Source organism: Xyrauchen texanus, chromosome 38, assembly GCF_025860055.1.
Source record: "Xyrauchen texanus isolate HMW12.3.18 chromosome 38, RBS_HiC_50CHRs, whole genome shotgun sequence".
Lineage (NCBI taxonomy): Eukaryota > Metazoa > Chordata > Actinopteri > Cypriniformes > Catostomidae > Xyrauchen > Xyrauchen texanus.
The window spans coordinates 34,540,664-34,564,743 of NC_068313.1; the positions used below are offsets into that span (position 1 = coordinate 34,540,664).

The window sequence follows — 24,080 nt, forward strand, 5'->3', positions numbered from 1 at the left end:
CTCTGGGGAAATTAGGTTGCCAGAAATCAGTGAAATGGGAAAGACTTTTAAACTAGCAGGGAAATTCAAGCAGCATGTGGACTTAAGCATATCAGTACTGCCTATACAACTGCTAAAATTAGGTATAATCCGTTATAATCGATCTGCAGTGGGTTTTTGCGTAGTCGAGCTACAGCTTTAATCTCTAAGTGTATATGACACAATGCATAATTTAAAATTAGAAGGAAGGATGTCCGCTGAAGACAGTGTTAGCCTAAATACACATTGCACATCATCTCGGTCTATCGGAGCATATGGTGCACAATGGCAAGGCCAATTGTCGTCTGATTAATGTCTAAACATTAGGGTCTGGGTAGCGATACATACTCCATTTCCTGATTTGATTCGGTTCATTTGCGTTGTAATGTCCATTTTGCTTGCATATGAAAGAATGAATGAAAGTTATACAGGTAGCCTTCTAACTTGGTACATTACGGAAAATGTATTTTAAAAATGAACAGCTATGCAGTTACATTTCTATTTAACACATGTATAAAAATCAACTGAAGTAAACTTTAAAAGTTTGATCTGGGGAATTTAAGAATTGCTATTGCGGTGTTTCCTCCTTATGCACTTATAATTGCATGATACTATCACATGGTTTATTAATATACATGACACAACGTAACACATGCCAGCACCAGTTGCGCGCTTGTACTGTATGAAGCGAAAGGGACCCCACCATATGCGCGTATTCACAGTGACGTCATCATATAGCAGGCTGTTCACGAGTGTGTACACATACACGACAGAGAAGCAGGAGACCCGACATAATACCTCTTCTAGTGTAAAGTCTTTTACTCTGATAACTTCTGTGGCAAAGTTAGTAGAAACATCGGGTTCTAGTCAGTTTATTTAGAGGTCACACTGGTGCGACTACATAGTTTGCCAACTCTCGATTATGCGTGACGTGTCTGTTTTCCGTTTGTTATGGGGAAAAATGCGGAACATAACCGTACTAGCCACTACCCGGATCAATTATCAGCCAGCTCAATGAACAGAGCAGCACAGAGCAGTCTCGCCCACGCAGCACAAATCATTATAAACCACGCTGCGAGAAATGGGGCGAGACGTGAAACTTTTAGAATCTGCTCTTTGGTTGTAGGAAAAAGTTAACTGGCTTTGTTTGCCGTCAGAAATTCAGAGATAACTGTACATTATCAGTAGGATCACACGCAGAATATTTCAAGTTGGCCCTATATGAATTAGGTAGGCCTTTACACGTTGCATCAGTGGTGGGGCCCCTTTCACTGTCGCTACCAAATCAGGTCCTGGTGCCACCATCTGTAGAACTTGGTGGCACCAGTACCACTACTCTCATATGTTAGTCTGGAGCCCTGTGGTGACATGTATGTTCTGTTAGATAGGTTTGTTTTATATTGGTTTTTGTTTAATAAAAAGAGTGAAAGTGCTTTTCTGAGCGCTTCAAGTGTCAAAATATCCCAGTAAATAATAAACGCACACATGACAAGGCCAACATGAATAATCCATCTATAATGATTCGAAGGTCGTTTTAAGCCATTACTCCACCGATGGGCGTATATATGTGTGTCCGGCCTTGCAGGCTCATGGACGCACGCACAGTAGCACCGCTGTTGAAAAAAAATCCTTGGGGAAACGCCGGCATTGGGATTGTTCAAATGAAGATCACGATTCATTTAAAAATCAATATTTTACCCTGACCTAGTATATGTGTTGGACAAAAGCCAAGCTACATTTGTATTATCTAGGTCTGTTTTTCCCAATTCATAAAAATCAGAATGGTATGATCTTCAAACCAGGGCGTTTACATCAGATAAAAAAAAATGGCCGATTCAAGTAAATGTATTAACTGTGACAACTTGGCATGGCATCCATATCTGATAAAGTATTAATCTGTTTCTGTAAATCAGAGTTTCTGTCCTGAACATCAAGAGTGTTTGTGCCAAGACATTTTGATTTGTCTGCTAGTTTGCATTTTTTTGTCATGTCACGCTTGTACAAAACAAAGTAATATCATTGGTCCAAAATCCAGATGAGAGTGTCGTTTCACACGGTGTTGCTTTCAGTGAGGACAGATCAGTTCTTGACGCTCTTGAAGTGCATAGTTAGAACAAGGTATTAGTAAGCAATATTAGTTAAAGACCATTTGGAAGGAGTTAAACTCTGATCTGCAAGGAACTTTGAATTCCAGCCTGTTCGCCATTGCTTCGGCAGGATGTCATAGCAATTTTAAGCGTTGTCAGTTTGCTTACATCTATCGGAGAAGTCTCTTTCCTTCCACAAACAGTTGAGGCGGTTGATATACAAACCATCTAGTGTGTAACTTCAGAATCTCCATATTCCCAGAGATACAGCTGAACCATCATTTATCTCCGGGATGTATGTTTGTGTGGTCCCTTAGATTGCAATGTAAGTCCTCCCTGAAAATTCCTCTCAGTTCAGAATCAACCAACCCAGAAATTGACTTGACGAAAGTTGACGAAGTCACCCTTCTCTTTCATTGCATCTTTTTTCCTTACAAGTGAAAGGTGACTTATGGCACTTTTCCACTGCATATTACGGTTTGACTGGACTCTGCTTGCTTTACTTTTCTGAGCTTACATTTCCATTGCAGTATAGTGCCTCAACGTGGGTGAGATTATAGACGTCATAGTTGCGCCACCTCTACTGCTGTGACATCATCTTAAACGCGACTCAAACACACAACAAAGACGCAATGAATGAATGAATGGTGTTTTTGATTCTCGGCATGTGGCCCTTTTTCACAGCAAGATAACAAACTTTGTTTCAAAAGAGGCTGACAGCAGCAAGACAAAATACCACTGTGTTAGCTAAAAGACGACGCACGAGGGAAAGCTAACCTGCCATCTAGCTTATAGCAATGACGCTGGTAGTGATGATTTTCTCTGACCAATCGGTGATCTGCCGGGTTTTGACGTCACATTTAGTATCGGCTCTGCTCACTTGGAACCTCGACTGTTGTGGTACTAAAATAAAAAGTATCAGGTACTAACCACAGTTAGCCGTACCGTGCAGTGGAAAAGCCCCATAAGACTCAGTCATTCTGGCTAACATCTCCTTTTGTGCAGATGTAATGGTCATTGGTGTTTGGAACAACATTAGACCGCATGAGTGTTGCCCTCTCAATGACTGTCATTAATCACTGAAATTATTTGGCTATTTATAATTGATCACTTGTGCAATTGTTTGTTTAGATCAATTCGTTTCTGTTTTGTAGCTCAAAGGTCGTCCGCTGGATCTCCCATTCCCATCGCATTTCACTGTTGAGTGAGATTTATTGTACATATATGGGCTGAAGAAACATTTCCTCTTGTTAAATGCTGTGATGATCAAGCACGGCACATATTGCTTTGAATCAGGATGTTTGTGCACCATTTATATAGGTGTGAATTCAGTTTGCAAGGGTGAATGGGGGATCTGCTTTGCAAGCATTTTAAAATGGCAATGTGCAAATGTCATATCTGACACCCCAATGAAAACTCAGAAACTTGTATATCATGCCATCAGAACAAAATCTCCCTAATGCATCTGATGTTGTATGCAAATAACTTTTCACACTGCTATTGACTATTTTTGCTGCTCAAGTCAACAGAGAAAGCAGGCAAAATGTTGCTGCTCTATTGAAGGGGAAATTCAGACATGACACGTTGAGACTATTTGTTAAATTGTTGGTCTATATACATGTGCATAAACATCTTTGTTCCGTTTCTTCTCACATATAAAAAAAAATGTCTGCTTCATCTAGATGGTTATGAATACAAATGTGTCCTATTGGTACACTGATGCAATATTAATGTGTACTGCGTGAATATTAATTGGGTCAGACAGATGTTTCTTGGTAAATGTATGAGCCTTTAGTCAATTACCGTAATTATTCATGAGCCACGCCTTCACCATAGTAGCTGACTGATTGGCGGCTGAATTTGTACCTTCTGCCAAAATCTGTCCTGGCATTTTTCAGTCATCAACTTCCGGGTTGCACAAATCTACATAGTCTAGAGCTCTAAACTTAAGTTTGTGGAGGGATTGTTGCCATAAATTTCTTGCCTGACACACCAAACTGGCTCATCACCTGATGTGTTCGCTGGGTGGAGGCATTTGCCCATGAGAATTGATGCAAATAGCTCTGAATCTTTCAATTTCTATCCTTTCAAAACTAGCTCTTGTGCTCCCACTGTATCTCCAAATACAAACACACTTCACTAATTTTGACAGCCATTACATGCATGTTTAGCATTCTTAAAATCACCCTTGTGTGAAATTGGGATGACTTCAATTCCTATGTAGACTCTCCCTGCGCCAGGCACTCCTTTTCAAGCATTCTTTTACTCTTTCATTTGTTAATCAGGCCTTTGTCAGCCTGTGTCTGACAGATGTAGACACTCAAATCAAAATTCCTTGGCTAGATGTGGCAGTCCACAGTGAGTCGTAGTAGAAATACACTTCAGTTTGCGCACACGTAGAGCTGCAATTAAGCCCTGTTTCCTATTTAAAACTAGCAAGAAATAGTAAATTGCACAGAGGGACTGATAATTATAATGCTGGGTAAATTAACATTTTAAAGGAATATTCCGGGTTCAATACAAATGAACCTCAATCAATCGCAATTATGGCATTGTTGATTACCACAAATGTGCACATACAATGGAAGTAAATGGGGACAATCTATAACCTGGCGCATACAGGAAATTACTTTTGGTTGGGCCCCAATAAAAATGGATGGTTCAAGTTTTCAGCCAATATTATATTTTTTTTTTAACCAAATTTTCCTTAACAATAGAGAAGCAGCACAATTTTGGTGGTTAAATACTCACTGTTTCAAAGATGTAGCCACAAGACGTAAACAAAATGTGTGTTAACATGATTGGTGTTATCGCTTACTAATCTTTTCGGTGTGAAGTTATATCCAATTTTACAACTTTGTTGGTATGGACAGTGTAAACCAACTTCTGAGAAACTCAATGTATCCCAATGTAAACAAGTTTGCACCTCAAATACTAAATGAGTTTTAACAGAAAATGTAAGTGAGGAAGCTTTATAAATTTTTAAATTGGCCCCATTCACTTTCATTGTAAGTGCCTCACTGCAACCTCTATTTTTGTTTAAAAAAAGAGGGACGAGTTGAAATAAATTGTGGCAATCAACGTTTGATTGAGCTTAACTTATAATGAACCCTGGATGTTCCTTTTATGTGTGACTGTACAGTTTATCTGCCTCAGGCGTGAGCCGTTAGGAACCCGTGACGTATTTTCTGCTGGTGTCTAATGACTGAAACGATGATCTCATAGATGTTAACTGAGACCATTTGTAGACTGAGTCACAAGCCCTAGTCTTTCTTTTGTGGATAAAACTTACTGTATTACTCCGGACATACTCTAAATGTTTTCGTACCAAACATTTTCTCTTCTACTCCAGAACCCAAAACTTGAAACGGATCTAGAGATGTCTGCTTCATAGAATTCCTAACATTTCCCAAAGCTTTTGTGGTGTGCGTATTCAGATATTTGGTGGTGTTGGCAATGCCAACTTGGCATATGCTGCTCAAAATTGATCCAACCTAGGCCATTGCGAAGGTTAACGTTCCTGGAGTCTGGCTGAGAAATCCGACCCATTAGGAACACTACTGGAAGTCTCACAAAGACCGGAAGTGCTATAAATAAAACAACAAATAAGCATGTCGTCCACCGGGGCAACTCCTACAGAACATTGAAGTGCAAAACAAGGCTTCCCCTCCCCCAATCATCTCTCTCTTTTCCCTGTCTCACTCTTCTGTTGACTTCGTGTTGCTACTGTGGCTCCAGGGTCAAGCGCTCAGATTGTAAAGTTTGTTCATACACCCAGAAGGAACAAACTTGGATTCTTAATATCATACTGGGACTCAAAACACATTGGGCCTTAGTCATGAAACGCAAGCAGAACATATTCCTATGTAAAACAGTTTGCTTAGACATTAAAGGAATGTTTCCGGTTCAATACAAGTCAAGATCTAGAGTTTGTTGTCATGACAATAAAACCCTGTTAACCCAGTTATATTAGCTTTACACAGATAAGGTAATCTCTGAGCATCTGTTTGAGAGATATTTATGTAGTTTTGTGCCATTTTGCAAATAAAGTAGTCAATTTTAACTCCTCTGTCCTCTTGGACATTTACACCTGATGATTATCTAATGCGTAGATTTAGGTAATGGGGTGACATTTCTCTCGAGTGCCCTCTACTGAATACACTTGTTTTAACGCTGACATTACAAAACTATGGAAACTATACCTTGGCTGAGTTTCCCAAAAGCATCTCAAGAGTTCCTACGGTCTACTTGGCTTACGATGTTTTTGGGAAACGCTACCCAGGTCTGTTTCACACCAGAACATTGCCAACTGGTGCTAAAAATGTCACTGCTTCAGCAACGGTGCGTTCGTTTGGTGTAAACGGATCTTGTGCTGAACTTTCATTCCGTTGAGGATTTTGTGTACATGCCTCCATTACACTATCCTATCAGACGTTGCATGGGAGATGGATGCTGATGTTGATCTTGCAAAGAATATGGAAGCCATTTATTACTGCTTTTTGAATATTCATACAGGAGTTTCCCCTATAATACACAAGCACAGGAGAGTATTTGAGCTTGTGTTTTGTGACGTTATCATAGATACTTTTAGGATACTTTTGCAAATCTGTGGCACTGTGATGTATACCTGCTATATTCTTATATAATGGTGTTTAAATGCTCCAAAGAATACCATGGTATTACCATGGTGCATGTCCAAAAGCATTGCATTAGATTGACGCTATGTCCTAAAGTAAAAAGGTTTAAAACGACACCAGAGTCAACACGCTCTCGCTGTTCCACAAAAGTTCTCTTTGTGAGGTTCTATAGAGGCACGTCCAGGATTAATGTTAGAGGCATCTAAGGCAATACTATAAAACCATTTATGTGTGTGTTTGTGTATATATGTATATCAAGCTTTTTACATTTGGGACAATTGAAGGACATGTACACAAATATTACACACGGTGCAAACATTCATTGCAAGCCATATGGCGCCTTAATGGCTTTAGTCTGGAGCCCTGGTAATTGTGAAATCACATTGTGTGCATTGACTTCATACCTGTGAGTGGCACCACATCCTCACCTGTCACTCAAGTGTGCTCTATCTACAAATGTGCTGCTTTAGTGTGTGTTGTGTGAGGGCGGGAGCAGGGAAGGATGTGGTTCTGTGTTGCATGCGTTCTTGTGCGAGGAGTGGCAGTTCATTTTAACTGATCTGTTTGTCATCCAAAATTGGACCCCTTCACCTTATGGCAATCTACTCTGATCGCATTACTGCTTTAGTGGTAGACTGGCATTGATTTTAAATGACCTTTGTCAGTGAGCAATTGTAATGGAGATATAAATACAGTACAGTGTAATAAGAGTTCATATTGATAAGACTGATATTATCGCAAGTAATTGGCCAATATTTGACCATTTGAGATCCGTGATCTAATGTGACAGATTAGCAGAACAGTTAGCATCCAGTTGTGTCATTTCCAAAATATACCAACAGCTTTAAGCAATTTATGTTTTCAGTGAAATTTGAGTAAATATTGTGCAATTAAGTGTTTAAACTTTTAATTTTAGCTACCTTGCATACAATTGTATTGCTGTCAAAAGAACTAGTGGTGCACAAATATAGACTTTCTGAAAATTGGGAAACTTTTGGGTTTAACCCTAAAACTACTCATTTTAAACAAAGTAGGTGTCATTTAAAAGCTTTGAATCTGGACATGACATGCTTTAAAAGTGGGCCCCCCAGTTATCGCCCTGTAATATGTCAGCTGGTGATAAATTGTGCATGCCAAAATACAACCACATTATATTAGCAATTATATATCCACCTTATATTTGGCATTGGCAACCTTCCCCTCTAGATATTGATATCGGCAATATTCTTGGAAACCCTTTAACGGTAAACCACCTATCTGTCTATCACTAATTCCTGTTTCATAGTGCTATACTTGACTATGTTTGTGGACTGATGCCCAGTTTATAAAGATTGGCAAATGAGCGCATGTATGCGTTCATATATGGCACAGTGGGTCTTCCTCGATAAACTCTGTTTGATGAATGATGTCACCCACACCCTACTAATCATAGACGTCCCACTGGGCTTTCCCTACACACACAGAGCCCCCTGTTTGAGCAGAGGTATTTTCAGGCCCCATCAAATGGCATTTGTTGACCGTGTTTATATGCCATCCAGACCCAGGTCCTGACATATGTATGTGTATGTGTGTGAAGGCTGAATTGTTTTTGTGGCTGTCCTGTCCCTGGTAGGTGCCTGTTGTATGAGGGGAGGGGTGGTGGTGAAGGGGCTCATTATCCACTAAACTCAATGGAGTCTTTGTGTTCGTGGCTGCAGGCCTAGAGACCCCTTTCCCACTGTGATTCGATGCCTGTCTCTGTGTGTTTAGATGCTGGTTCACGCTAGGGTGTTGTGAGATGTTTTTTGGAGAGGACTTGAGTTTAACAGCTGCTCGCCTCTATAAATTTTATTACATCATAGTAGGATCTCAAGTTGGGATGCAGTTATTACAAAACTAGCTTTTAATTGTAGGTTTTTTCCAATTGATAATGTACTTTCAATTGATTTTGATTAATAAAATTGTATGGTGTTTTGTTTAATATTTTATGCAGGTTACATGTCCAAAAACAAGCTGAGAACGGTGTTCCTTGATTACTTTATTGCTTTTTTAAAAAACAAAATGTATACATTTGTAGACCTATATCAAGATGGCGCCTAAAGCTGCGTTCACACTGCCAGCTACTTTGTTGCTGCATGTCGCCAGTGGCTGGCGGTTAGGTCGCTAGTGGTGTGTATGGAGAGTGTAAACAGCACTGTTTCTTTACAATTAATATTATTATTAAAATATTAGGATCACGTGAGCTCTAACATCTCTCATATTGGCTGTCGCCAATTTTCATAAAGTTAAACCTTTCTCAACTTTGTTGTGTCACTGGACACGCCCACATCTGGTCGCCGTCGCTCGTGTTGCCGGAAATCGCCAGCTCTCATTGAAAATGAATGAGATATGGTCATTTTGTCGCTGCGTGCTGGCGGTGTGAACGCAGCTTAAATGGTGAACTTCACATTGGCCTCCTTCGCGATCAAGGAAAACATATCTGTTAAAATTTTAGAGAAAAAAGGGGCACTATAAATATGTCTATGATTGGTTACAATGATCAGCCACTGCATTATGAACGGAATATTTTGACGAAACGGGATTAGACCAAAATGGAATGCTGTAATTTACACTTCATGATTAGTTAATTGTGGCAGCTGTAAGTTTAATCTCAATTATTTGAGTAACTGTGCCGCTCTTCTGTTGAGTTCTCTCTGCAAATAAATTACAGGGTTTGTCAAACTGTTACAGAGATGTTGTTGTCGTCTTTGTGAGAAATGGATGGTAACTAAAAACGGGATAAGATGTTGTTGTTGTTTTTTTTTTTTTTATACCCGTTTCCGGAGCAAACATCTTGAGCATTCCTTCATTAACTAGACCCCAACGCAACACATTTCCCTTTTCCCTGGCTGTATGACCTTGCTTCCTATTTTGACATATTTTCCTGTTTGTTCTAGACTTTCACGGCCTGGTGCAACTCTCACCTGCGGAAGTCAGGAACACAAATCGAAAACATCGAGGAGGATTTCAGAGATGGACTCAAACTAATGCTTCTCCTAGAGGTCATTGCAGGTTAGTGAACTTTTAACATTATACCTTCTCACCCTGGTAACATGTTAGTATGTTTAGTTTGAGATTTACTGGCTGATCACATGCATCAGAACGGGAATGTATCGATTCATCCATGACGTTGCTTGCCAAGTCAAGCGAGTTGATTTCCAAAGCAGTGTGAAACATTGCCAAGATGTTGAGTGGATGTTTTTGATACTGCATAAAAATAATCAGGGAAGAGTGACCGCTAATTGTCTGTGTGTTTGCACAGGGGAGAGATTACCTAAACCTGAAAGAGGCAAGATGAGAGTGCACAAGATAAACAATGTCAACAAAGCTCTGGACTTCATCGCCAGCAAAGGAGTCAAGCTGGTGTCCATTGGTGCAGAAGGTATAAATTAAAATCCTTTGAACACATCTTAACAAAGTCAACAGTCAAAATCCCAAAGCAGACATAAAGATGAACATGCATGTGTGTTTGTGAGGTTTTGACCTTTCTGAGCCTCTGTGCTGTTTCTGGAACGTGGAGTCTCTTTTTCTGCAATTTGAGTCATTACAGCAGGAACCATGCCGCAGTGGGTAGCACATAGGAGACAATAACCCCTTTATTTCATACATTAAATATTGGACACAATATATTGACGATTGTTTTATATGGACTGGTTCCAAAATAGAACTATAGGCATTTTCTGAGTTAATTAATTCCAGAGTTCCTTCTATAAAGTTTACAATGGATAAGAGTCTTGAAACAATACGTTTTTGGATGTAAAGTTGACTAAGATGAATGAGTCATTACATACAACCGTCTATCATAAGCCAACAGATAGAAATACAATATTGACAGCAGATTGTTACCATCCAACTCCCCTTAAGAAAAGATTACCTATTAGCCAACTTTACATACTGTAGTACCAATAGCGTGTTTAATGAACATGCCAAATTACTTATCCAACGATTCTGAGATGGAGGATATCCTGAAACTTGGTTAAGTAATGCTTTAGAGAAGTAAATACATTAGACACATACTCTTTTACTTGCACAAAAAAAACCTTCCCCCAAACAGAAGAAAAAAATGTCAGTGAACTGTACATTTAACATACTCATCAATCCTGATGGCGGAGGACAAGGCTCAGTTGCCTCTTCTGCTGAGACGGTCTGTGTTATCACATGGCTCGTTGTGCATGACACAGCGTAGACTCCAGATGTGGAGGCTCATGCAACTCTCTGCGATCCACGCACTACTTGCCACACTCCACATTGAGAGCGAGAGCCACTAGTCATGACCACGAGGAGGTTACCCCGTGTGAATCTACCCTCCCTAGCCACCGGGCCAATTTGGTTTCTCAGGAGCCTGGTTGGAGTCACTCGGCACACCCTGGATTCGAACTCACGACTTGTGGTAGTCAGTGTTGATATTCGCTGAGCTAACCAGGCCCCACCTAAATGATGAATTGTTAAAATGTGACTCTTTCTAGATTTATACACTCAAAGCACTAGCTCTGAATATCTGAATGAAGAGCTAGACCTATTGATTTTCCTTTGATCCAATTATAATTAAACACGATTGCTTCTGGTGCAAAAATATCAATATTTAAGTACTTTTTAACTATAAACCATCGCTTGGTTTCTCATTGTCAACATCTTACGGTTTTGAATGTGTCTGCGTTTGTAGAAATTGTGGATGGAAATGCCAAGATGACTTTGGGAATGATCTGGACCATCATCCTCCGCTTTGCAATCCAAGACATCTCTGTGGAAGGTATAGTTTCTGTCTTTCAAACATTGTCTCTCAAAGACATGCACAATCTTTCTCTTATTGTGTTTGTCGTTTTTCTCTTTCTCGCTTTGCAGAAACCTCTGCTAAAGAAGGACTGTTGCTCTGGTGTCAGAGAAAGACTGCTCCATATAAGAACGTCAACGTTCAGAACTTCCATATCAGGTTAGATCATGACACTCATTAGCATTGACCTTTTGATATAGTCTTGAATCTTTGACTGATTTCTGCTCTGATTGGGATCAGATCCAGGGAGTGTTTTGATTTCCTCTGGTGTGAAGGCAGGTTTTGCATAAAGCAGTGTTGCAAATGGGCTACGCATTTATTTGAATAAAAAAAGCATACACTAATTCCTAAAGATGAGAAGGATATAGGATGGCACCCAAGTATGTAATGTCTGGTTCACCGTTGCTGTTAAGTGGCACAGAAAAGTTGTTGTACTGTAGTTTGCTAGTTTAGAGTCCAGTTATCACATGTATGAAGAATAAGGGACCTTATTAGTCGTGGTTTGAATGCTGCCCTCTGCTGGACAAGCATAAGAAATGTGTAGTTCCTGTTTACTTGACTGACACTCTTTTCCTCTCTCTCGATAGCTGGAAGGATGGTCTCGCCTTCAATGCCCTGATCCATAGACACAGGCCGGAGCTCATTGATTATGATAAACTGAGAAAGGTGAGTACCTCTGCAGAGAACAAATAAAACTCATGTGATAGACCACGTTCTAAAGGATTTTGAGGCATGCTTGGGCCCAATTGGGATCCGTAGACTTTTAGCATTTTCTGTGTTGATTTTTAAAGAACTTCTGCAGGCTTAAAGTTCCAAGTGGTCCGATCTCTACATTTCCTTCCCAGCAAAGTTCTGGATAATGATACGTAGCTTACATGGTGTCAGATAGCTATGATGATATATATTTTTTCAGTAGTTTTTATAACTTACCTTGTTGGCAGTAATAGTAAAATAATTATATATATATATATATATATGTGTAGTCTCTTCAAATCTGGGAAGGGATGAAGACATTGGGGGCACAGAGACAGCCAATGTAGTGGGGTCTGAGGGAATATTTCTTCAAGACTTCTTCAGTCAAGGCACTTGGATATGAATATTAAAAGATAAAATTAACTGTTCGTTTTGAAGCTGAATGACAGCAGTCCATCTTTACATTCAGAATATATGCATTTTTATATAGATTTAGATGGAGGGAGGGAGGGAGGGTACTTTTATTTATCTACAAGGGACGTTTCCGTTACAGCAGCACACAATGAGGTTGGTAAGAAGACAGAACACAGAATTACAAAATATATCCATATCTATCCATCTATGCCATTAAGGTGCAAATTAAATGTCAAATGTGCATTGCTACTCCTAAGAGGAGTCTTCTCTCCCTGCACAGAGTGTAAATGGCTATTGCAGTGTGCAGGAAAGACCTCCTATAATGGTCCTTATTACAGCAGAATTGAAGGAGCCTCCTACTGAAGAGACACTGTTGTCTGACCAGTAGGTTGTGTTAAGTGTGTGTAGTGTTGTCCATTATGTTGAGCAGCTTGTGCAACATCCTTCTCTCCACAACCACCTCTAGGGCTCCAGTGCAGTCCCCAGCACAGAGTCAGCCTTCTTTATCGGTTTGTTCATTTTATATGGGTACGGCTTAGCTGAACCATCTGAATCACATATCAGTCTCATAGTTTCATTTTGCTTCATTTTTGTTTAAACGAAAGATAGTTTTGTAGCATTGTCTCCGCTACTGTTGTTAAATGCGCCTGCAGGTACATACAGTAAATTAGGCTTTATGCAGCGCCTCTAGTGGGGAGATAGGTAATGCGTGGAGAGCAGGAATAAATGCGCGTTCAGCGCTAGGGAATAATTGCGTAGTGCTGGATTTGATTTATTCCCGCTAAAGAGTATCTCTAGCACTTGAGCGCGCATTATTCCCGCTCCGCACGCGTATGCACGTATGCTTACACAATCACTTAGCCAGGTGTCAGATAACTAGCACAAAGATTTAGATATCGGTCTGGATTTAATTGTCCTTCGGTCTGGATGCGGACCGGAGTCCGCCTATTGATTACCACTGGATTAAAACATGTTGAGAAGTGTTAAATGGAGCTGAGAGTTACTTGTAGCTCAACATATAATTAAATTAGCCAAAGTATTCAAGAAACAAACATGCAAGGGACCGGTATCTGTAGAACCTCCTGAATGATGGCCATACCAATTCTGCTGAAAACTGCTGAGGGTTCTGCAAGTGCACATTGCATGTGTATCTGGTCACACCTTAAATGTTACACTTTAACTCCCCTGTAGTATACAGCTATCAGATATATAGTGGCAGAGCAAAGGTCACATGACTTGATGTTAAATTGATAACTCATCTGTTAACAGGATGACCCAGTGACCAATCTGAACAATGCTTTCGAAGTGGCGGAGCGATACCTTGATATCCCCAAGATGTTGGATGCAGAGGGTACAAACTGTTCTACTCTTATTTTATGTGTGCGTGAGAGTCTGTGTGTGCGCATGCATGTATACAGTACATTTATCTGTCTGTTTGTGCAAGATTTATTTTTTTATCATTATAATGTGTATGTGCGTGCTCCAGGTGTGTTTCAGCAGTGTGATGTGGTGTGTGCTTGTGGTATGTTGTGGGAGTAATTGAGTTGGTGTGTTAAAGTGTGTGTTTTGTGCATGTCAGCACATGCCCTGTATTTCCAGGAGCTGTTCCTGGTTTCTTACACACAGACGTAGCAAAAACCCACACTTAATACCTTCCACAAACTGTGTCACCATAGTTTCCTCCCTGAGCATTATGTTGTTTCTCCCTCAAGCATGATCCAGGATCTCTCGATTCACACTGCTGCACCAGAGCATGGTTATGATGCTGTATTTATGTTTGTGTGTGTGTGTGTGTGTGTGTGTGTGTTGATCTGTGACCCTATATAGAGTATAAGGATGCATCTCATGCATGCTAACCATGCTAGTATGTTAGATTAGGAGTGGTGCATACAAAATCATAGTATGTTAAAATAGTTTGCCAAAGTTCACAAGAAGTACTTTCAAATGCACTTTCAAAATATATATATATATATATATATATATATATATGTGTAAGTATGGTATGTAAGAACAGAATAAGTGCATCCCAAATTATAGTACATTAAAAAGTAATATGCCAAAGGTGCCTAAATAGGTGCCTATTTGCAATTAAAATATATTTACATTTATGCATTTGGCAGACGCTTTTATCCAAAGCGACTTACAGTGCAATTATTACGGGGACAATCCCCCCGGAGCAACCTGGAGTTAAGTGCCTTGCTCAAGGACACAAAGGTGGTGGCCGTGGTGTTCGAACCAGCGATCTTCTGATAAACAGCCCTGTGCTTTTAGCCACTACGCCACCACCACTCCAAATATATATAGTATGCAAGTAAGTAGACTAGATAATATGTAAGATTATGATAGATGTGTCCCAAATGATAGTTAGGAAAATATAATATGTAGATGTTTTTTGCTAATATTACCCACAACCCCTTGGCATTACGTATAAGGAGTTATGACATTTTCTTGTCTGTTAAATTATAGTAAACCGCAAGGAATGCAAAGCTGAAGCTGCAAGTCTAAAAGTTCAGTAGTAATACATTTATCTACATGCTTTCACAAACCATAGGCGACAAAGGGGGAATGTGATAATAAGCTAAAATTAAATGACATGGCAGTTTGTCCCAATACTGGCATACTCTCTTACTACTAACTCAAAAATATATATTTTCCTATGACAAGTGAAGTGCCTGCTTGTAATGCAAAGTAAAAATCTGAGAATTGGGATGCCGCCAGTATCGTCTTTTGCATGTCATTATATATGTAACTGCTGTTGTCTACGCATGACTGTTACATCTGCGTTTAAGTCCTGTCTATGTCCCTGTATGTGCGTGCATATGTATGTGTGTGTGTGTGTGTATAACTTTTGTTTTCCTGCAGACATTGTGAACACTGCACGTCCAGATGAGAAAGCCATAATGACCTATGTGTCCAGTTTCTACCATGCCTTTTCTGGAGCCCAGAAGGTACCCCATCCCGCTCCCATGACCCCTAACCCTATGACCCTCTCATCACTGTGACCCCAGCTCCTCTTCAGCATGGCTTTTTCCACCAGTACTGGAATGACCAGAGGGGGGCGCCAATGAATACACACGCATACAGCCTATGTGTTGTGTGTATGTCCTAACCCGCCCTCCTCTGGCCTACGACAGATCTCCTTTTTCAACAGCGGATTCGCTCTCTCTCTCACTAGGAGGGTTGTCATCGTTTTAACGCCAGACTCCAACCCCCATTTCCCTTTCAATGGGGGAGCCCCTAAAATGCCTCTGCATAATCAGCTGACCCGCAGACATCCCCTTCCTCTTTCAGTGGGGACACACAGGCTATGGGTTGCTTTGCTTCACGGCTATCTCTCTCTCTTTCTCTCTCTTTCTGCTGGCTTTGCTATAGATATCGTGGGCACTCTACGGCCGGACGAGAAGGCTATTATGACCTACGTCTCCTGTTTCTATCACGCCTTCTCTGGTGCTCAGAAGGTGAGAACTTTGATCCCTGACTTGTGGCCCTGTAACTCCTAAGGTGTCTTTCGGACCTGGTTTGTTAGATAGCATTGTAGTTGTATCTCGCCTTTGGATACACTCAGATCTAAAGAACAGTGCAAATCCAACAGGAAAATGCCAGCAATTTATTAAAAACAAACCAGGTGTGAAAGCGACTTGAGTATAGAGGTCACTGGCTGGTTTTGACCCATCACAACTTTGGGCTTCACTATAACTTAACCATTACCCTCACCTCCTTTACATACACTTATTTTCCTATGGTTCTGCTCTCATTAATACTCTTAATGGGTTTAAAGTCTATCACAGATTACTTTAAATGCTGCAATGGTTAATTGCATTACTTGATGTTTCATATTTGCACTCACAAATCACAAAACTGGGTGAAAAAATTTAAGTAATTTTTCTGACCTAATTGAGGAGTGCAAATATGAAAATCATAAAGCAATTCACAATTTAATTTTGCAATGCTTAAATTTGAAGCGCTGGGGTTACTGTTTTTTTTTTTTTTCTTGTTTTGTTTTATGCAATATTTGTCTTTACATGGGAATGCACTTAATTTGTTAATGTTTAGTCCACTGTTACGTTGAACATTGTGTACATTTTCTGCTAGATACTGTATGTAGAAGTGCTAATTCATTAGAAGTGTGTTTCCATGCGGTTTATGCGTTTTTGACAACTGATTTATTAGCTGACGTCTAGAGAAGCATTTTTCATTCTTAAAATTTTGATGGGTATTACAAATTTCGAAACAGACTTTAAACTTGCTTGTGAACTGAAGCTTAAATTGGTCATTCTTTGCAATTGCTTTAATGTGCTTTTAGCATTTTACTTTAGCGATTTAAACACTTTCTATGTTTCAGCATTAGTTAAAGCTGTAAAGAAACCTGAAGAGATCCTCCTGTTGTGGTATAAAAATGGAGAATGCCGATTTGATTTTGAAAATAGCATGTGGATTTTGCTGTTAAACACATTTTTTCTAAACTAACCAATTTTGGGTTTTGCATGGAACATCAATTAGCATAATAGCATCTTTTGCAACCTGTCAAGTATGTAATGTTGACGTGATTCTTAACTTGTCTATTTTTATTAGGGCTGCCCCGACCAAAGGTTTTCCTAGTCGACTAGTAGGCATTAGTTTAAGCCATTAGTCGACTAGTCGCCACACGTTTATGATATTAACTTAATTACTTACACCATTTTCTGATGCCCCCCAAACAATATAGGAGTTCCAGGGCTGAGAATGTTATAAGAAACATTGCTAACACTGTTCTGCATTACAGAGAAATACTAAAGCGTAATAAGGAGCCTTTAAAATAGACATTTTACAAGTGCACGCATGAAGTGAGCCACAGCGACACCGGCAAAAGCGGTAATGATTCTGTGTCAGAAAAAGCAGCAAGGAGACTGTCTGAACATTTTGTTAATTTAAAGAGAGAAATGCACATTAGAGTTGTGCTGACAGATGAATGATCTCTGGGATCGACGATGGTCAGAATGATTGCCAATAGCTTCGTCTTTGACGATGTCGAGACTATTTGGCTCGTTTCTCTATGTATTAAATTAATATTTTTAGGCTATTATTATTATCATCAAATTAATATTACAATTAATTTGCCCAGCAGCACAGACACACACTTTTATTATATTTTTAAAAACAGATGACAGAAAAGCCGTCTATGCCGCATGTACATTTGTATGGAGGCGTGCAGTCTCGTGCACGCCTCCATCCTTTTTTCTGTCTTCTGAATTTTTCGTTTTGCATGAATAGTGCTGCAAATGACCTCGGACATCTCAGCTCAGGAGGTGCTTTGAGTACAGTTCGCTTTATTTCCACAGAGCAGTTTATTGTGAACGCAACTCTGCAGCCAACACATCTGTGATTAAAACATAAAATAATACAAACACGTTCACCTCGAACCATGATTTATATATCTATCTCGTTAAGGAGGTAACAAAATGAATCTATTCAAACACATGATGTTTTTTCCCAGACAACGAAAAACCCGTCTGGTAGAGAATGCACATATGAAGTAGGTTATTTTGCCAGAGATATGTTGTCCTTCACAACAGTTGTAAAGCCATCTTTCAAAAAGTTGAACACACATTTTAATTTCACTTAATATTTTTCCAGTTTCATTTAAATTTTTTGTTAAAATATATATAAAAAATAAAAGTCCAAAGTTTGAAATCAAGGTGTCTTGCTTATTTGTGTAGGCTTAATCCTAACCCTGCTTAACAAAAATGACCCCATAGTACCATCTAGCATCCAACCAGCGGTAATACCGGTGTACGTAATTTTTTTATTTTTTTTTCAACGACCAACCGACCAAGACTCTTCTCATGGACTAACGTTTGGTCAACTGTTATGGGGCAGCCCTAATTTTTATGCATGTGAATTTGTGTATAGCACATTATTAACTGACAACACTTGGAGTTTTGTTTCAGTGTTTGCTTAATACGTCATTTGCGTGTGTTCAAATTTAACTATATCTCTTTTTTCGCTAAACTTACTGACCAAACAAGAAACCATCAAATATTTGGTAATTAGTGTCAGCTAAAGCAGCATCTTGACATTTCTAAAAACAGATTTCTCAATTGAAGTATACAGTGTATACTGTATCACACTTCTTAAAACATATGGTGTACACTATATACTTCTATAGTTGACAGTATGAGTTTGATATGCTCTTTGACACACAGGGACATATGGATACAATTTTATAGTTATTTTTCAGGAAGATATGTGAAGAAATATGTTTGTAAATTTCCTGTTCTGTGATAGGCTGAGACAGCAGCCAATCGTATCTGCAAGGTGTTGGCGGTCAATCAGGAGAACGAGCACCTGATGGAGGACTATGAGAAGCTAGCCAGTGATGTGAGTCCAATTTGTTTCTCGTTGTATGGTGTTGAGTTGATGTACATGTATATTTTAAACCATTCAAATGGTCGAGCATCTATGAATGTCTTTTTACACAAAATACAAAAAGTGTATTTTGTACTTTTAATGTCTCTTGTAAAGATAGTGTGTTTTATTTTATTGTACTTTTAATGTTTCTATAGTAAGTAGATTGTGTTACATTGTCTCTGATTTTGAAAAGGCAGGTATTTCTCCTCAGAACTTTATTGATTTACTCTTGCATGCTATGTGCTTTTTTCTGTAGTTGTTGGAGTGGATACGCAGGACAATCCCATGGTTGGAAAATCGTGCTCCAGAGAAGACGATGACAGAAATGCAGCAGAAATTGGAAGATTTCCGTGATTACCGTCGCGTTCACAAACCACCCAAAGTTCAGGAGAAATGTCAGTTAGAGATCAACTTTAACACATTGCAGACCAAACTCCGTTTGAGCAACCGGCCTGCCTTTATGCCGTCTGAGGGACGCATGGTGTCAGTAAGTGTATAATTTATGTACAACACGTTCATTTAGTTTAAAAAGACTTCTAAAAATTGCTATTGCTGTATATACTAATGTTTACTCCCAACCTGCTGTGTCGTGGTTATGTTTTCAGATTGAAGCCATTGGCTCAATTCTGAAAGACATTTCACTGAAATATATATTTTTTTTTTAGGACATTAATGGGGCATGGCATAATTTGGAAGGAGCAGAGAAAGGCTATGAAGAGTGGCTACTGAATGAGATCCGCCGTTTGGAGAGGCTTGACCATCTTGCAGAAAAGTTTAGACAGAAAGCAGCCATCCATGAGAGCTGGACAGATGGTACAAATATAGAAACTACATCTGAACTTACAAACTTATCGTTAACCCAGATAATCACAAATTGTCATACTCCCATTCGTTGAGAGGCTATTCTTTTGCCTTTCGTTTTGATTTGTTGTGGTTTAATTTTTTTTGCAGTCCTTAAATGCAAAAAAAACTTAATTGATCTGGTTATTTGTGTGTAGGTAAGGAGGCCATGCTAACACAGAAGGATTATGAGACTGCAACTCTGTCCGAGATTAAAGCTCTCCTAAAGAAGCATGAGGCGTTCGAGAGTGACCTTGCCGCCCACCAAGACCGAGTGGAGCAGATTGCCGCCATTGCGCAGGAGCTCAAGTGAGAAAATTACAAAAAACAAGGCAGTGAATTGCGGACAGATGGGGCTAATGAAACTGAGGCTCACACAATTTTTATGGAGTAAGGTTGTCAGTTGAAAAAGAATAACAAGCTCAAACTACTGTTTCTGTATTGTAGTGAGCTGGACTACTATGATTCCCAGAGTGTTAATGCTCGCTGTCAGACGATTTGTGAGCAGTGGGATGCTCTGGGTTCACTAACACAGAGTCGTAGAGATTCTCTTGAGGTACACACTTTCTTGTAAAGACACTTTGACATATTTATGTTCACAAATTCTTATTGTGGATGTAAATGATTTGCAGAGAACAGAGAAACAGCTTGAGTCTATTGATGAGCTTTACCTGGAGTACGCTAAGAGGGCGGCACCATTCAACAACTGGATGGAGGGGGCAATGGAGGACCTTCAAGATATGTTCATTGTGCACAACATAGAGGAGATCCAGGTACAACACTGACAACTTTAAAGTGTCTACGCAAAAGAACTGAGTTATAATATTCTACTAAATCAGTCTTGGCCTTTCAAGTCAACAAAAAGATTAAGGAAATACAATCCAACATTGGATGGAAGGCAACTTTTAGCTTAACTTCTCTTTCTCTCTGTAGGGACTGATGACAGCTCATGAGCAGTTTAAGTCAACTCTTCCAGAGGCGAATAAAGAGCGGGAAGCGATCCAGGCCATCCAGGCTGAAGTGCAGAAAATCGCTCAGTACAATGGCATCAAACTGGCTGGAAATAATCCTTACACCAGCATAACCCCTCAGAGCATTGACAGCAAATGGGGCAAGGTAAGACAGTGTCTGTTCATATGAATTATGATCGATGAATAAGAGAGATTGATTCCTCCAGTTCTCTCCCTTCGTCTTTGTGAAATAGCATGGAAAGTCATTCCAGTTGATTTGTGTAGTTCTTTAGATGTAGATTTACAAATCAGTGGAGACTGTAGGTATTGATGTTGTCTCCTGTGTACAGGTGCAGCAACTGGTTCCTCAACGTGATCAGGCTCTGCAGGAGGAACTTGCACGCCAGCAGTCCAATGACCACCTCAGACGCCAGTTTGCTAACCAGGCTAACATGATTGGACCATGGATACAAAACAAGATGGAGGTATGGTCACCTTGGTCACCAAGATGTAGTATGGTCAACTCCTCTCTTAAAATCTCTCTCCCCACTATATGGTGTCTTGTTAATGGTATGAGGGAAAAAAATGGAAAGATTCATGTGTCTCTCTCCGTAACATGGTATCTGTGTAGGAGATTGGCCGGATATCAATCGAGATGAACGGAACGCTTGAGGATCAGCTGACTCACCTGCGTCAGTACGAGCATAGTATTATCGAATACAAACCCAACATCGATAAACTCGAGGGAGACCATCAGCTCATTCAGGAAGCACTTATATTTGACAACAAATACACTGCTTACACTATGGAGGTATGCATATGCAAGAAAGACACCAACATTTTCATACACTGATTTACTGCTTAAACTATGCAGGATCAACAGATGTATAGTGTTTACACCAAGTAGTAACTCCTACATGCTATTTCCTTGCTTTATAGCACCTGCGTGTTGGCTGGGAGCAACTACTTACTACAATTGCTCGCACCATAAATGAGATTGAGAACCAGATTCTGACAAGAGATGCTAAAGGCATCAGCCAGGAGCAGCTTCACGAGTACCGCGCCTCCTTCAATCACTTCGATAAGGTCAGGCACTCTGTGTACATGTGTTTGGGTTTGTGTCAAAGGGACATAGTTAAATGTTGTCAATCGAAGAAAATGTATTTGTACAACAGTAAAAGTTATTCAAGATCAGTATATTAAAGGAATAGTTCACTAAAAAATTAAAATCACCATTCTTGATGCTGTTCCATTACCATTTCTTCATTGGAATGCAAAATATGTTTTGAAGAGCATTCACACAGCAGTCCATACAACTTGTGCTATTACAAGTCTTAAAAAGCCGTAAGATTTTGTCATTCGATCATGAGACACTTGAGAACCCATGGTGTTTGGCTTCAAACCTGGTACAACATGTCTTCACGAGGCAAGTTGTATGGAAAGAATAGAGTGAACAATGCGTGCCATCTTTTGTGTTCCACAGAAGAAAGTCTTGCGGTTTGAAATGACGAGACTATAAGTAAATAATGACAGAATACTAATGCTTTAAAATGTATAAAGGCTGTGTATGCAACTGTGTTAGCTGTGAATTCTGAGCATCAGACCATTTAAATTATCAAGGACATAACATAGGATTAACAAGTGCCCACATAAAGAGGAGTGTGGTTAAATTTAGTGTATGCTGCTTATATTAATGTGAAAGGTTATGCTTAATTTCAGGTTGATTGATGTATGATCAAAATAGTTTAAAGATTTGGTTGGACTTGATTTAATATTTTCTCAATCTTCATTTTCTCCACTCATTCTGGCGCTAATTGAAGGGAAAACATCTGAAATATCCTGTGCGTCAAACACCTCTGACCTGAGGTGTACCACTTGCCACCAATATGTAAATATAGTCTAGTGAAAGTGAGGTAATGAGGGTTATGTTAGAGTGGATAAATGTTGCCACGGTATAAGAGTAAAACAAATGTAGTGCTTTTATAATGGTCCTTTATATTATGAGCTGAATTTACTGCATGACATAAGAAATCAGTTCACTCACCATGTCATGGGTACATTTCATTAGTCTTGTTTATGTTTATATGACTTGTATGCCACCAGTCACATGCCATTGTCTGACATCCACTATGTTTTGTCGTCTTTTCTTTTTTGATACGCTACCACCTCCATCCCATACATGCTATGTCATTGTCTGTCGGAATCACCATTCTTCATCTGCATGTTTGATCGGTCCATCCACCTTGAACTCTTGCGTGATTGGCTTACTACAGGACCACAGTGGTGTCTTAGCAGCTGAGGAGTTCAAGGCTTGTTTGATCAGTCTGGGTTACGACGTAGAAAACAACAAGCAGGTATGAGCACAGCCAGAGAGGACAGGAATACAGTGCCTGCCGTCTGTGTTATGCCCTGTCACTCATTCATTCCATCACTCACTAATATGCTTACTCGCTCACCTGTTGCGCTGCTGCTTGATAAGGTGCCCTCTGCAGGTCAGCTGAATTTATTGCTTGATTTTTTTTTTTATGTTTCTCAATGCTTCCTCTTTCTTTCCCTTTTTCTTCCTTTTCCTTGTGCCTGCCATAACTTCCCCTAATTATCTATCACTACTTTTTTGTAACATCATCTCACCTTATGTGCTTTCCACCTGCATCCTACCTGTTTCTGTTCTCCTCCTCATCCTTCCCTCTGCGGTCAATAGAAGCGTACTGGGATAATGGACAGCGATGATTTCCGTGCACTGCTCATTGCAACTGGGAACAGCCTGGTACTTCTACCTCTTCTTTTTTTTTTTTTTTTTAAGTCTACCGCAACACATTTTCTCCTGATTTCCTGCATGTGCTTGCTTTAATTGTTCCTTATTGTCAGATGTTGTTTGGTTCCATGGGCTTTGTTTTCTGTGGAATTGAAAATATTAAGTATTTTAATAATATATAATCACATCTGTAAAATAAAATTAAGACTTCTAAATAGATTATAATGAATGCCATAATTGTTCATAAGACTTCATTAGTATCCATGTGAAGGACTGTCCTCCTGGCTTATCTGGGTTAACCTTTAGCCTCTGATCTTCAGGGTGATGCTGAATTTACTCGTATTATGGGCATTGTTGACCCCAACAACAGTGGAGCAGTGACCTTCCAGGCATTCATTGATTACATGTCGAGGGAAACAACCGATACGGACACTGCAGACCAGGTCATCGCTTCATTTAAGATCCTTGCTGGAGACAAGGTAAGAATGTGTATATTAGTATGCTAGTGCA

General features: G+C 39.6%; 1 protein-coding gene across 2 annotated transcripts in view; it reads left to right on the forward strand.

Moving 5' to 3' along the window:
* The window catches only part of LOC127631881 (alpha-actinin-4-like), a 48,570-nt gene that overhangs the window by 21,892 nt on the left and 2,598 nt on the right, over positions 1 to 24,080 (forward strand). The window contains exons 2-20 of one of the 2 annotated variants that reach the window (XM_052110274.1): positions 9,658 to 9,772; positions 10,023 to 10,142; positions 11,424 to 11,510; positions 11,603 to 11,690; positions 12,119 to 12,197; positions 13,908 to 13,989; positions 15,501 to 15,586; positions 18,903 to 18,995; positions 19,282 to 19,512; positions 19,691 to 19,838; positions 20,024 to 20,174; positions 20,313 to 20,421; positions 20,498 to 20,638; positions 20,799 to 20,981; positions 21,166 to 21,300; positions 21,447 to 21,626; positions 21,755 to 21,901; positions 23,089 to 23,169; positions 23,891 to 24,049. In XM_052110274.1, the coding sequence (XP_051966234.1) occupies positions 9,658 to 9,772; positions 10,023 to 10,142; positions 11,424 to 11,510; positions 11,603 to 11,690; positions 12,119 to 12,197; positions 13,908 to 13,989; positions 15,501 to 15,586; positions 18,903 to 18,995; positions 19,282 to 19,512; positions 19,691 to 19,838; positions 20,024 to 20,174; positions 20,313 to 20,421; positions 20,498 to 20,638; positions 20,799 to 20,981; positions 21,166 to 21,300; positions 21,447 to 21,626; positions 21,755 to 21,901; positions 23,089 to 23,169; positions 23,891 to 24,049 (2,415 nt within the window). Of the gene's footprint in view, positions 1 to 9,657; positions 9,773 to 10,022; positions 10,143 to 11,423; positions 11,511 to 11,602; positions 11,691 to 12,118; positions 12,198 to 13,907; positions 13,990 to 15,500; positions 15,587 to 16,010; positions 16,097 to 18,902; positions 18,996 to 19,281; positions 19,513 to 19,690; positions 19,839 to 20,023; positions 20,175 to 20,312; positions 20,422 to 20,497; positions 20,639 to 20,798; positions 20,982 to 21,165; positions 21,301 to 21,446; positions 21,627 to 21,754; positions 21,902 to 23,088; positions 23,170 to 23,890; positions 24,050 to 24,080 lie in introns of both variants that reach the window. The other variant, XM_052110275.1, reaches the window with a different exon arrangement.